The 11,389-nt window shown below is 41.4% G+C and overlaps 1 protein-coding gene across 6 annotated transcripts in view; it reads left to right on the forward strand.

Annotated features, from left to right (window-relative positions):
• Positions 1 to 447: 447 nt before the first annotated feature.
• Positions 448 to 11,389, forward strand: part of gria4a (glutamate receptor, ionotropic, AMPA 4a) — a 195,887-nt gene continuing 184,945 nt past the window's right edge. For all 6 annotated transcript variants that reach the window (XM_015951696.3, XM_015951695.3, XM_054742742.2 and 3 more), the window contains exons 1-2: positions 448 to 1,014; positions 3,258 to 3,416. In XM_015951696.3, the coding sequence (XP_015807182.1) occupies positions 921 to 1,014; positions 3,258 to 3,416 (253 nt within the window). In that variant the 5' untranslated portion in view covers positions 448 to 920. The remainder of the gene's footprint in view (positions 1,015 to 3,257; positions 3,417 to 11,389) is intronic.

Genomic DNA, 11,389 nt, shown 5'->3' on the forward strand with positions numbered 1-11,389 from the left:
GTTTCCTTATCTTCTGACCAGGATGCGGAGAGTTTCGGCAGACGCGTGCAGAGGTGCGCAGCAGGAACTGGGTTTCTAATGCAGTTAGTTAAGAACAACTTTCTGTTGGGGGTTCTCCTTTTACACTTTGTTTTTGCCAAACCAGGAAAACAACAAAAAACCGGAATCATTCATTCATCACCTTTAATTTTTGACAAATCACTTTTAAATAGTTGCTAAATAAACAGTGACAGAATGATGGCAGTTTAATATCACGCATTTGTATGGGAAGAGTGCATAATCTCGGATATGCGCGTAAACACGCATACACTTGCGGGGATTTTTATTATTGTTTGCTTCCTCTGCTAAACCGAGTAGACGTTTTCTAGTAGCAACGATAAAGCATGATGAGATGTAGAGTAGGAGATGGGATCGGACTGGAGATATGCTGCACATTTAACTGAGAAAGGCAGAAAGAGGGAGGGAGAGAGAGAGAGAGAGAGAGAGAGAGAGAGAGAGAGAGAGAGAGAGAGAGAGAGAGAGAGAGAGAGAGAGAGAGAGAGAGAGAGAGAGAGAGAGAGAGAGAGAGAGAGAGAGAGAATAAAGAAAAAGAAAAGAGACGGGGCGCGCATGTCCAGTTCCTCAATGCAGCCTGTTCTCCCGCCTCGCCAGTCATTGGAGCGAGTTTCCCCACTCTTCCTCTCTCCCAGTCCACACGGGCTCCGGACACGCCGTTCTCTCCAGAGCGGACACTGCAGAAGGAGAAACGGACGAACCCACCATGGATTATGAATTATAATTTTACGGGGAAAATCGTGGGATAAAATAGCTTTATTTTGCTTTCTTCTTACGTTCCTTTTTTTTAAATCTCTTGCGCATCTTCGCCTCTTTCTCAATGTCTCTCAATAGTTTCTGAAGGGACTGAAGGAAAGGAAACAAAAATGAGGATTATGTTTTTATCTTGGCACTTTCTCGGGGTGTATTCCGCCCTTTGGGGACTGGCAACAGGGGCTTTCCCCAGCTCGGTGCAGATAGGTGAGTGGAGTTGGAGGATTACTGATTTTACGCACGGGCACTCACATATCCGGCACACTACAACGAATATAAATGGCTTTATAGCAGACAGGAGTCACCATGGGAGAAAGGCGCACAAGCCCTCTAGCCCTATAAAACAAAACACTGATAGAGAGCTGACATTTGCTCTGTGGCACATCTTTTATCTTAAATTCTGCTTCTGAGTGGAACATGGTTTATTGCTCTTCCTTAGTGTGTTTTAAAAGCTGTTCTAGGCTCATGCATGTTTCAGGTAGCTTTGTTCCTTCTAGTCTTGTTCTCGCTTTAGATACTGCAGTGTCGCTTCCCTCATGCATCCATCCAAACCTCTCCTAAACCCCCCTGACAGATCAGAGATAAAGTTAACTCAAAACTACACCAGCAGTCTGCAGAGCGGTCCACGCATGCATCACATGCAAAATGTCCCTAGTCTCTGCTACAAGAAAGCACACGTCCACTGCATCAGTACTGTGTGTAGGATGGGGAGGTGGGGGCAGCTGAGAGGTCCTATAATGAGATTCGCCTCCTTGACTCCGTCTCTTCGCAGCTGCCAATAAAACTTAATGCGCTAAATATCGTCCGCTGGCTCTGCACACGTACCTGCGCTCTTGTGGAAGCATTTGTGCACATGCTGACAGAAAGTAGCACTAATATGATGCATGCTGCATGGCACAAACGTGCATTCAAGCTGCAGTAAACCTGTGGGTTTCTGTTTCTACCCATTATACCTGCACGTAAATCATCATCTTCTCAGCTCGTGAGCTCTCCACTTTACCTGAGGAGTCACTTGTGTGTTTTTGCCCTTTGGAGATCAGCAGGAGCAGTGTGTGTGTGTGTGTGTGTGTGTGTGTGTGTGTGTGTGTGTGTGTGTGTGTGTGTGTGTGTGTGTGTGTGTGTGTGTGTGTGTGTGTGTGTGTGTGTGTGTGTGTGTGTGTGTGTGTGAAGCAGAAGGCGGAAGCTAAACTAATGCATTTCTGCATTTGGAACAACTAAACAGTTTCTTTGCAAAAAAAAAACATTGTTCACAAATCTGAACAAAAACTTGTTTATTTTTGTTAATTGTCAGCTTATTTATTTACATTTTTCTGTTACCAGAAATGTTTTGTTGCCAGATTTTGTATCTTATGCCAACATTTGCTTGTCTGACTGGATTCTGGACTGAGTTAGTAAAGCCAGTTTTAATTTGAAAGAGACAATTTTTTATTACAGATGACTAAATGTTAGAATAAAGAAACCTCCCCTCCCATCTCCTCCCCTCTCCTCTTCCTTCTCATCTCTCTCCCTATAGGGCTGTTGAGGGTTTCCAGTTTGCCAGTGGATTCTAGCTAAAAAAAAACTTCTTTCAATACTTTTTCATACAGAAACTGAATTGGAAATCAACAGTAAAATATTAGTTTTTATTTCCTAAAGTTTTGGCCTGTGGAGGATTGTTTCGTGTTGGATGATTGAACGTATGCAGACAGAATGAGGCTTTTGCAGTGAAAATAGTAGATAAGTAAAGTAATAATTTTATGTTCACTGGTCAAACATCATAGACAATGGTACTAAAGTTGAATGTTTTCATCCTTAAATTAAGTCAATGTATTTATTTATTGATTGATTGTCCATCCTGCCTGTCTTTTGCTCTCATTTTTCAGCTTCCATTACTTTTATTTTAATCCCACCTGTATGAACAAATCGTTTTACATCGTATTATTGATCTGACTTTGGCTGCTATTAATAAGCAGCTGAGATAACCGAAAAAGCCTCTCCCTCTGCTCAGGCTGTTGTTTGAAAGTGAGATGAAGGTATTACTTGATGCTGAAGTCAAGTGTATTCTGTGTACTTTTAAAAACAAATTTAACTATGAGTTATTGCTAGTTGTTTATTCCTAATTTAATGCCGCCCTCTCCTTCTTTAACCTGACCTTCTCTATAGGCTTCCTCTGTCTTTTCTGACTCATTTAACTTCCCTGTCAGCATTTTTCTCCTCCTTTCTGCCTTGCTCTGATTTCATCAATGTGAAGCTCTGCTGAAAGACAAATTACCTTTTATAACAAAGCTAATGAAGATATTGGCTTTCTCCTCTCACCTCCCCCCTCTGTTTTCCTCCGCCCTCTCCATCCATCTCCTCCCCTTTTTTTTCCTGCATCATTCTTTCTCCCCATGTTTCCTCCTGACCCCTCTTCACCCCACAATAACTCACTTCCTCTCCTCTTCATCTTGTCTGTCTCTTCCTTGGCCTAGGTGGACTGTTCATTAGGAATACAGATCAGGAATATACAGCGTTCCGACTAGCTATCTTCCTTCACAACACCAGCCCCAATGCTACGGAAGCTCCCTTTAATCTGGTTCCACACGTGGACAACATAGAGACGGCCAACAGCTTTGCAGTGACCAATGCATGTAAGTAGAAACATCCTTGAACAGCTAAAGCATATTTTCTCTTTGGATTTTTGTTCTGCTGTTAATTGTTTATGTGAATCAAGCAAATTACCCTAAACCTCTGAAAAAAGGCTGGTTGTAATGAAAACTCAGAGATTTGGTTTAAAACTGGCTTGTTTACAGCAGCCGTCGCTATTGTGGGAAATGTTGATTTTGAATACTGGAAAGGGCAGTTTAGGAACCAGTCGGCATTTTGAGATAATGCCTGGATGTTATTTTAGCTGACAATCACAGTCGTGTGTATTTGTGTGTGTTTGTGTGAGTGCGTTCTCTTCCAAGTATACTATTAATATTCCCTTCATGACACCATAAAAGATGTATGAAGTTAGATCAGTCTCACTTTATTTTGCCTCTATGAGCCTGACTTTCTGGTAATCATTTTTATTGGTCTATTACTTTAAGTGCACTGGTGCACAGTACCAGCACTCATGGACATAGTCTTTTAGGGGACACCCCCCCCCCGCACTCTTTTACCATCCCAAAACATTATTAAGCTATAGAAGTAGGAATGAAAATGACGAACAAGGTGAAAAACAAAGTAGAATTGAAAGTATTAAAGTTACTTTTACTGCCTCTCGTGTACTCAACACATTCTCAAACCCGAAGCGTTGTAAAATGAAGATGGGTGACGAAGAGTTTGCTTCCGACGCACGTTGGGAGCTGACGCACTGTGCCAGAGCGTCGTTTTCCGGCTGTCGCAGTACCTGCCCCTCACACCCATCCTAACTTTACCTCTTGCACATGCAAAACTTTGCTTCAGTCGTGTGTGATTTTAGAACTAAGTTGTGCAGCTATTTTTTATTTTGTTGCTGCAATAAATGGTCTGCAGCCCTAAAAATAACAACGAAATGCTTACAGACCCCACAACTGACACTAGAGTGTGGTCGCTGAGTCCAGAGGCCTGCATCGCTGCCTCGGTCTGTGGCTATAAATAGCATCCAGCGTGTCATAGAATCTCTGTTTAATCCGAAAATTTTATTTTTTAAATCCACTCAGGCTGTTTTTGTCCTTTACCTTTTATATTGGGCTTTCATTTCTTCAGCTTGGCCCAACACCATTTCAACGTCCACTTGAGTCTTTCAGCTACCGTCCGCTGAGAAAAAAAATGCCCTTAGTGTCCCGTCTAGCTCCTGAGTGTGTGGACTCTCAGGATGACGGTGAGGAATGTATGGAGCTCTGAAGGTCACCAACATTTGCTGCTCTTTGCTGGTATTTTTTCACATCCCGTACAACTACTGAAAATACAAACATCAGAACTTTTGTTTTACTTATTGCAAGTAGTGACGCATTTCTGTCAACCAATCAGTGGACTGTGTTGTGGCTCCGCCCTAATCATGCCGCTCTAGAAGTTTCTTGACCTGCAACAGAAGGGGGCCAAAAAGGTCATGTGACTGGCACGGTCCGGTATAGGTTGTCTAGACCAGCTTTACAATCAGAACAGAAAAATTAGCAATCCGATCTTTCCCAAAACGATCGATGGAAATGAGCTGCAACATGCTGATGTGACATGTCTCAGTGGTATGACCGGCACTTGTTATTTTCTAGGGAAAGGGATGTAATGGTCCAAATATTTTTTAGACCAAGTTCACTGAGAAATCTGTTTTTACTTGTTGTTTTTGAAATATGACTGGTCACTCAGACTTTTTTTGCTGAGCTTCCTTTAACACCCTATGTCGGAACACAACTCGGATTCATCTCTTTAGTTTAGGAGCATTCTTCTGTCTGAATGGTTTATAGATCACAGTTAAGTGGCCTGAAGATGGTCAAGTGGACGGGTAAGGAACTGAAATGTTTTTCAAAAGTTATGTAGAACTGATGTATGATAAAGGCTATTTTACAAAAGATATAAATAAATGGGCGTGACTGCACTGTGCACACAGATTAAAGCAACAGAAAGAGTTGGCGGCAGATTCAGTGATTGCTAGAGGGAGATTTCTGAGCACAGGGAAGGAACTGGTGCTCTCTGATCTGTTGAACGACGACATAGACCTTCAGCTTCCCTCTCTGTTTTCTGCTTGTTTAGCTTTAATCCTCCAGACTCCTTCAACCTGTAAATGAGTATTTATGATATTCATACTCACCAGAAAAGGTTAGCACCGCTAAAGTCAGTCCCATGCTGATCACTGAACTTTTATGTGTATCTGAATGTTAAAATGTCAAATTGATGTAAATGAAACGTTTATTATTGGGCAATAGTTTTAACGCACTTCTATGAGAAAATCATGAAGCCTGCTAATTTCAGACAATAAAGTTTTATTTTCTGGCCATTCCTATTCATTATTTTCTCCTGTTTTACAGTGTATTTTAACCAAGCGAAGGAGAGTTATGTGTTTTATGTTAATAACTTCAAGCAGCAACTGAAGCAAATCCAGACAGCTGAATTTGTGTTTCGACAAGAACTTTCATATGTAATAAATAACTTCAGTTTGGTCTTTGCTGGATTCGGTTTTGATTCAAAACACATTTGTTCATCATTTTAAAACAGTTAATTTATATAAAATGTTTAAAACATGTAGAGAGACATGACTGAGAGACATGACTTATTAACTGATTATTTTTTACATATTTTGTTAAGGGAAAGTTTGTATTTTTGTTGTCTTTCTCTTGGAAAAACATTATTTTATAGTTTCCGTTTTCAGACTGAGTGGCTTCTTGCCTTTAATGGAAGGTAATGCATTCCCCTGAAAGTAGTCTAAAACACCAGTACAGTCCTTTATCCGGCCTGTGAGGCGTTCTTATCTGGTGTTTCCATGTGAGCTTCTGGCTCTCAGCTGTGAAACTCTCCTGTAGTTGTGGTTTAATCTAAATGTCTGCATTGCAATTAGAAATGTGTCTGTTTCTGCCTGCTTCTACCCCCGTTTATCTCAGATTTGCCATTTTCTGCTATTCATGACTCCAGTGGTGTGATTTTTGTCATGTCAGTCAACAAAGAAGCTTTGAAGGCTTGATTTTGTTTCCCATTTGATGTATTTGCACTTTGATACAGCACCAAATTAAATAATTCAGATACTTAGGCTAGTTTATAGTGGTTTAAATTATTTATGAAAAGCATAAAGAAAGTGATTCCCAGAATGGTGATGGTTTTGCATGAGTGAAGTTGTGTAAAAGCTTTGTTCTCTGATAAAATTGCGACTCGTCGTTAATGTGGTTCAGTGGTTAATCCGTCTTATTTAGGGGAGATTTTCAAGCGATTGTGTTGTAATGTTGTTTTTTTCTTCTTATCTCATTAAGCTCTAACAAATCAGGCACTGGGGCTGTTAACTAGGCAGCACGTACAGAATCAATAAGGTATTATACAGCTCTGCTCCTTTTCACTAAACCTCATAAATTTATTTCACTAAAACAACAAAATACTCCTCAACTGAACAAAGGTTCTGAGTTTCTTATGGTCATTGATTTGTGATGACTTTTTTTTTTTGGTATCCAGTCAAATGCTTGTCACAGCAATACATCAGAACTCGTGTAAGGCAACTTTCTCTGTTCCGTTCCTCCCATGGTATGGACCAGGATGAATGAATAGACTACTTAAAGCAACCAACACTCAGTACGTTTACATGCAGCCAATATCCGGGTTATGATCGGGTTAAGGTCGGTATTCGGGTTTCTGAGTTGATCAGAATAACCCGTTTACAAGCATAAATAGAAAGAGTTACCTCTAACGTGCATAACCCGATTTAAATGCGGACGTTGGGGTAGCGTCAGGACGTATGGACTACATCCAGACGCAATATGCGTCATTTTCGGTTCTTCTTGTTCCGGTATCCGTGAAAACAACAACATTTTTCCCAGTTCAGAGGAGATAGTGACCGCGTTTGTTTGCGCTTTAGTTTCCTCGTCACTCCAAAAGTGTGGTGCTGTGCCGCGACTCGCCATTTTGCTCCCAACTTGTTGTTTACTTCCGGTGTTCTGGCGCATACAAGACGTCTCGCTACTCAAAAGACCAAGATTCCTTGCGAACAGAGCATGCGCAGAACACACGCTTTGATGGGGATATCCCGATATGCGTTTACACGACCAAACATTCGGGTTAGAAAAGGGTTACCCCAGGTGTATTAACCAGGTTTTTAAAAACCCGGTTATGAGCATATCCGGGTTTTTGGCGGTGTTTACAAGGACCTGCGGAACCGGGTTATTGTGAATATTCGGGTTTTAAAAGGGTTACTGGCTGCATGTAAACGCACTGAATGGTTAAAAACGTAATAGCTCATCTAACACCTCCCACCCACAAGCATAATCACGTGCTGCATCTGTTCCTGGAAGGTGGTTGACTGTGAATGCATACAATGAATAAACATGGGGTGGGTTCCTTATAAAGTACGGGGGGAGTGAATGAATTCATAAGTGATGAATAAAGTAACACACTTAGGGGAAAGATGCAATCATCTCTGAGTACATCAAAACAAATCCAGCAGGCACTGAATAGCCTACAATATGTGCGTGAACTGAAGCCTTGCTGGGCACCAGAGGAACCCCCACCCCCCACCCACCTCTCTCTCTCTCTCTCTCTCTCTCTCTCTCTCTCTCTCTCTCTCTCTCTCTCTCTCTCTCTCTCTCTCTCTCTCTCTCTCTCTCTCTCTCTCTCTCTCTCTCTCTCTCTCTCTCTCTCTCTCTCTCTCTCTCTCTCTCTCTCTCTCTCTTTGTAGACTTGTTTCTACTATTCCAACTTAAACCCCAGTGACCTACTTAGTGTTGAGTTACAACTGCTTAGCTCCATACAGCTTGCAGTTGTTAAATTACCAAAAATACCAAAACTAATTTTGATTTTACTGGACATTGGAGGAGCAGCACCTCTAATCTGAGCCCCTGTCAGATATTAGAGCTTCTCAGTTTATAGCAGCCTGAGCGAGGGACAGGCGGACATGGCCAGTAACAGCTTGTTTTCTTACCAAGCACGAACACGGCTAATTCTGGAAGGTAATGAAACTGTCAAGACAAAAAAAGTGTGAGAGGGATTTAGTGCAAATAATTCCATAATCATGATTTAGATCATAGTATTATTATAACTCTTGTTAAAAAGTCATATGTTGGTGAGGCAGTTAATGGTCCATGCAGTCAGATGTTTGTCCACTCCTGCACCCCTCATCTTCTGCTGCAGTAGACATGGCTGGATGGTGTTGAAGGCCCTTGAGAAGTCAAAGAACATGATTCTCACAGTGCATTTCTGCATCTCGAGGTGAGCCAGAGCCCAATGCTGCAGGTAGATGAATGTGTCTTCTACCCCCATGTTTGGTCTATATGCAAATTGCAGTGGGTCTATTTTTTGGGGTCACCACTGAACATAGATGGGTGAGGATGAGTCTCTCCATAGTCTTCATCAGATGGGAGGTCAAGGTGACAGGTCTGTAGTGGTCTGATTCACTGGGATGGTATGTTTTGGGAACTGGAACCACACAGGAGGTCTTCCACAGGATGGAGACCTGCTCCAACTGAAGGCTCAGGTTGAACATGTGCATGACCTCTTCACAAAGCTGGTCAGCACAATCCTGGAGCAGTCGGGCTGATCCCGTCAGCTTTCCTGCTCTTAATCTGTTCTTATCTCTGCATAAAGAGTGAGAACATCACGTTGTTTTTCGGTTTCTCGCTGAAACTTTCCAAGTGGCCCGTAAGGCTATAACACTTTTCCAGAGTATGATTCAGCAAAATAGTGTTTCAGTTTTAACATCAAATATGCACAATTTTAAACATCAATAAGCTCATTAATAGCTGTTTTGAAAAGTGACAGTATACTTGTGTTCATGATCTTATCAGTGTAGAGCGTCTCTCTCTATTGTTGAAGAAATTGCTCACAAAATTTCCTCAGACATATTAATAGTGCCAACAGTAATATTTTATAAAGGGCCTGTTGTTGCTCCGGAAGGTGTTAAATAGCATTATACTGGTCCTTTGAGCAACCAGGTTTAGTGGAACCAGTTAACATAACCTGATTAAGTTTATTCAACATTTCATTTGTTACAGTGCACTTCACTTTTTGGAAAGTGTGAATGATCTCAACGTTTCAGTGAAGAAAAAACTAAGTAAAAATCACATTTTTAGTAAAATACCATAAAGCTGATTGGATTAACTATAAACTAACATCTTTTGCCTCGCTGTTGAAATAGCTTCTATGTCTCACTCTTGTCATGAACACAGTCACTAAATATACTTTCAGCAAATCTCACCAGTGTGTGTTCTTCTGTGACTGCAAATAGACTCTAATTAATGCAGTTTCTCCTTCTTTGATAAAAGCCACGATGTCCGTTAGGGGAAATTAACTGGCCTAAAACTGTGATTATATATTTAAGAGCCAATTTGAAAGATTTACGTTATCAGCTGAAATGAATGGGCTTTAAGACTCGGAGACATTGAGAGTCGAGGGAGGTCAGACAGTTTCAAGCGTTAGAATAATTAACTGTATTTTGTTTTGTGATATGAGATATTTTGCTGTTTATATGAAAGCCTTCCCTGTTTGTCTCATTCTGTTTCCTTCATTACAGCTTTAGTTAGTCTACCTATGAGTTTGTTGTCCTTCACTTCCGCAGATGCAGTGGATTGGGGAATGTTGGTCTATTTTTTTCACCATCTGAACCTTTCTGTCTTCAGGCTACTCCTAACAAATAGAGCCACTCCTTTCTTTCTCTCCAAACCTCACACACTTTGTTGCCCACATTCTTTCCGTCCCATCTTTCCCTCTTTCTTTTGCCTGGTTGCTTTGTCACACTGTTTTCTTCATCACATTTCTTGCTGCCTCTGCCCCCTGCTCAGGCGTGGTGAATGGATCTCTAAATTAATCCCTTACTCTTGCTCCGGGTACTGAGCAATGCTCCGAATTAGAATTGGGAATTCTGTCTCTGACCTTGGCCGGTTCATTTTATTCTAGTGTTCAGAAAGCGTGAGTGGATCACGAAAAAGTGGAAAAAAGGATACAACTCCATTTTTTTTTTCACGAGACCAGGGTCATGCATCCTTGTATCCGCTGCTGTTGTCAATCATTCTTTGTTGTTTCCGAGTCTCTGTCTCTTTTCATACATCAGCTCATCTGTCTTCATGTATTAAACTCTCTGTTTGTTGCATCTGTGCATAAATATCAGTCATTAAAATGAGTATGTTGTGGAATGCTGCATATCATTCCACTAACCCTAACCCGATCATGCCACTATCTGATAGATATAAAGCTGTGGTGCATTATTTAAAATTTTCAAAGTAACTTAAAAAGTGCCTACATTTGCCTATCTGACCCTGTTCTCTGATAACAACTAGGTAATATGTAATCAATTATATTCCCCCTAAGTCTCACCCCTGGCCTCTACAAGAAAACAAATTACGTTTCAACCCAGATTTGCAAATCCAACCCGTTTCCCAGCATGCACTGTGTTAGCATAGCTAATTGTTAGCTTAACACACAAACCTTAGCCTGGCAAGCCAGACTAAATAAATGTATTATTTAGTCTGGCCATGCTCCATTGACGGCTCTCGGTTGTGGGGCGGGTTCTACCGTTGTCTTTCAAATGATCTCCACATTCCACTGGACAATGAATGTGACATACTCTTGTTTCACTCTGTTGCATCATCCCACCCACCAGGCATATAGAGTGCCCTGATTGGCCCACAAAGCGGATAAAGCTCTGTGATTTGTTCACTAAGTAGATAGAGCACTATGATTGGCCCACCATTATGGACCAATCACAGCTCTTTATGTGTTTGAAACCCCTCTAGAGAGCTGTGATTGGCTAGCCAGAGTCCTGGTAGGAGCTGCTGAGGTTCCAATGGAGCATGCCTAGACCATTCTTTGCAAAGCAAGAATTTGGTCTAGTTCACTAGGCTACACAAACCTAGCTTGAATGCTAACTCAACCTGCATTGAATTAATGTTGGACTGTAAACCTCAAGCTAACTGTGGAAGAGGAGGGAATGTATTGGAGCTAGGTGATAAGTGTAGCATTCAACCTTAGGGCCGTG

The sequence above is a fragment of the Nothobranchius furzeri genome, chromosome 13 (genome assembly GCF_043380555.1).
Source record: "Nothobranchius furzeri strain GRZ-AD chromosome 13, NfurGRZ-RIMD1, whole genome shotgun sequence".
Lineage (NCBI taxonomy): Eukaryota > Metazoa > Chordata > Actinopteri > Cyprinodontiformes > Nothobranchiidae > Nothobranchius > Nothobranchius furzeri.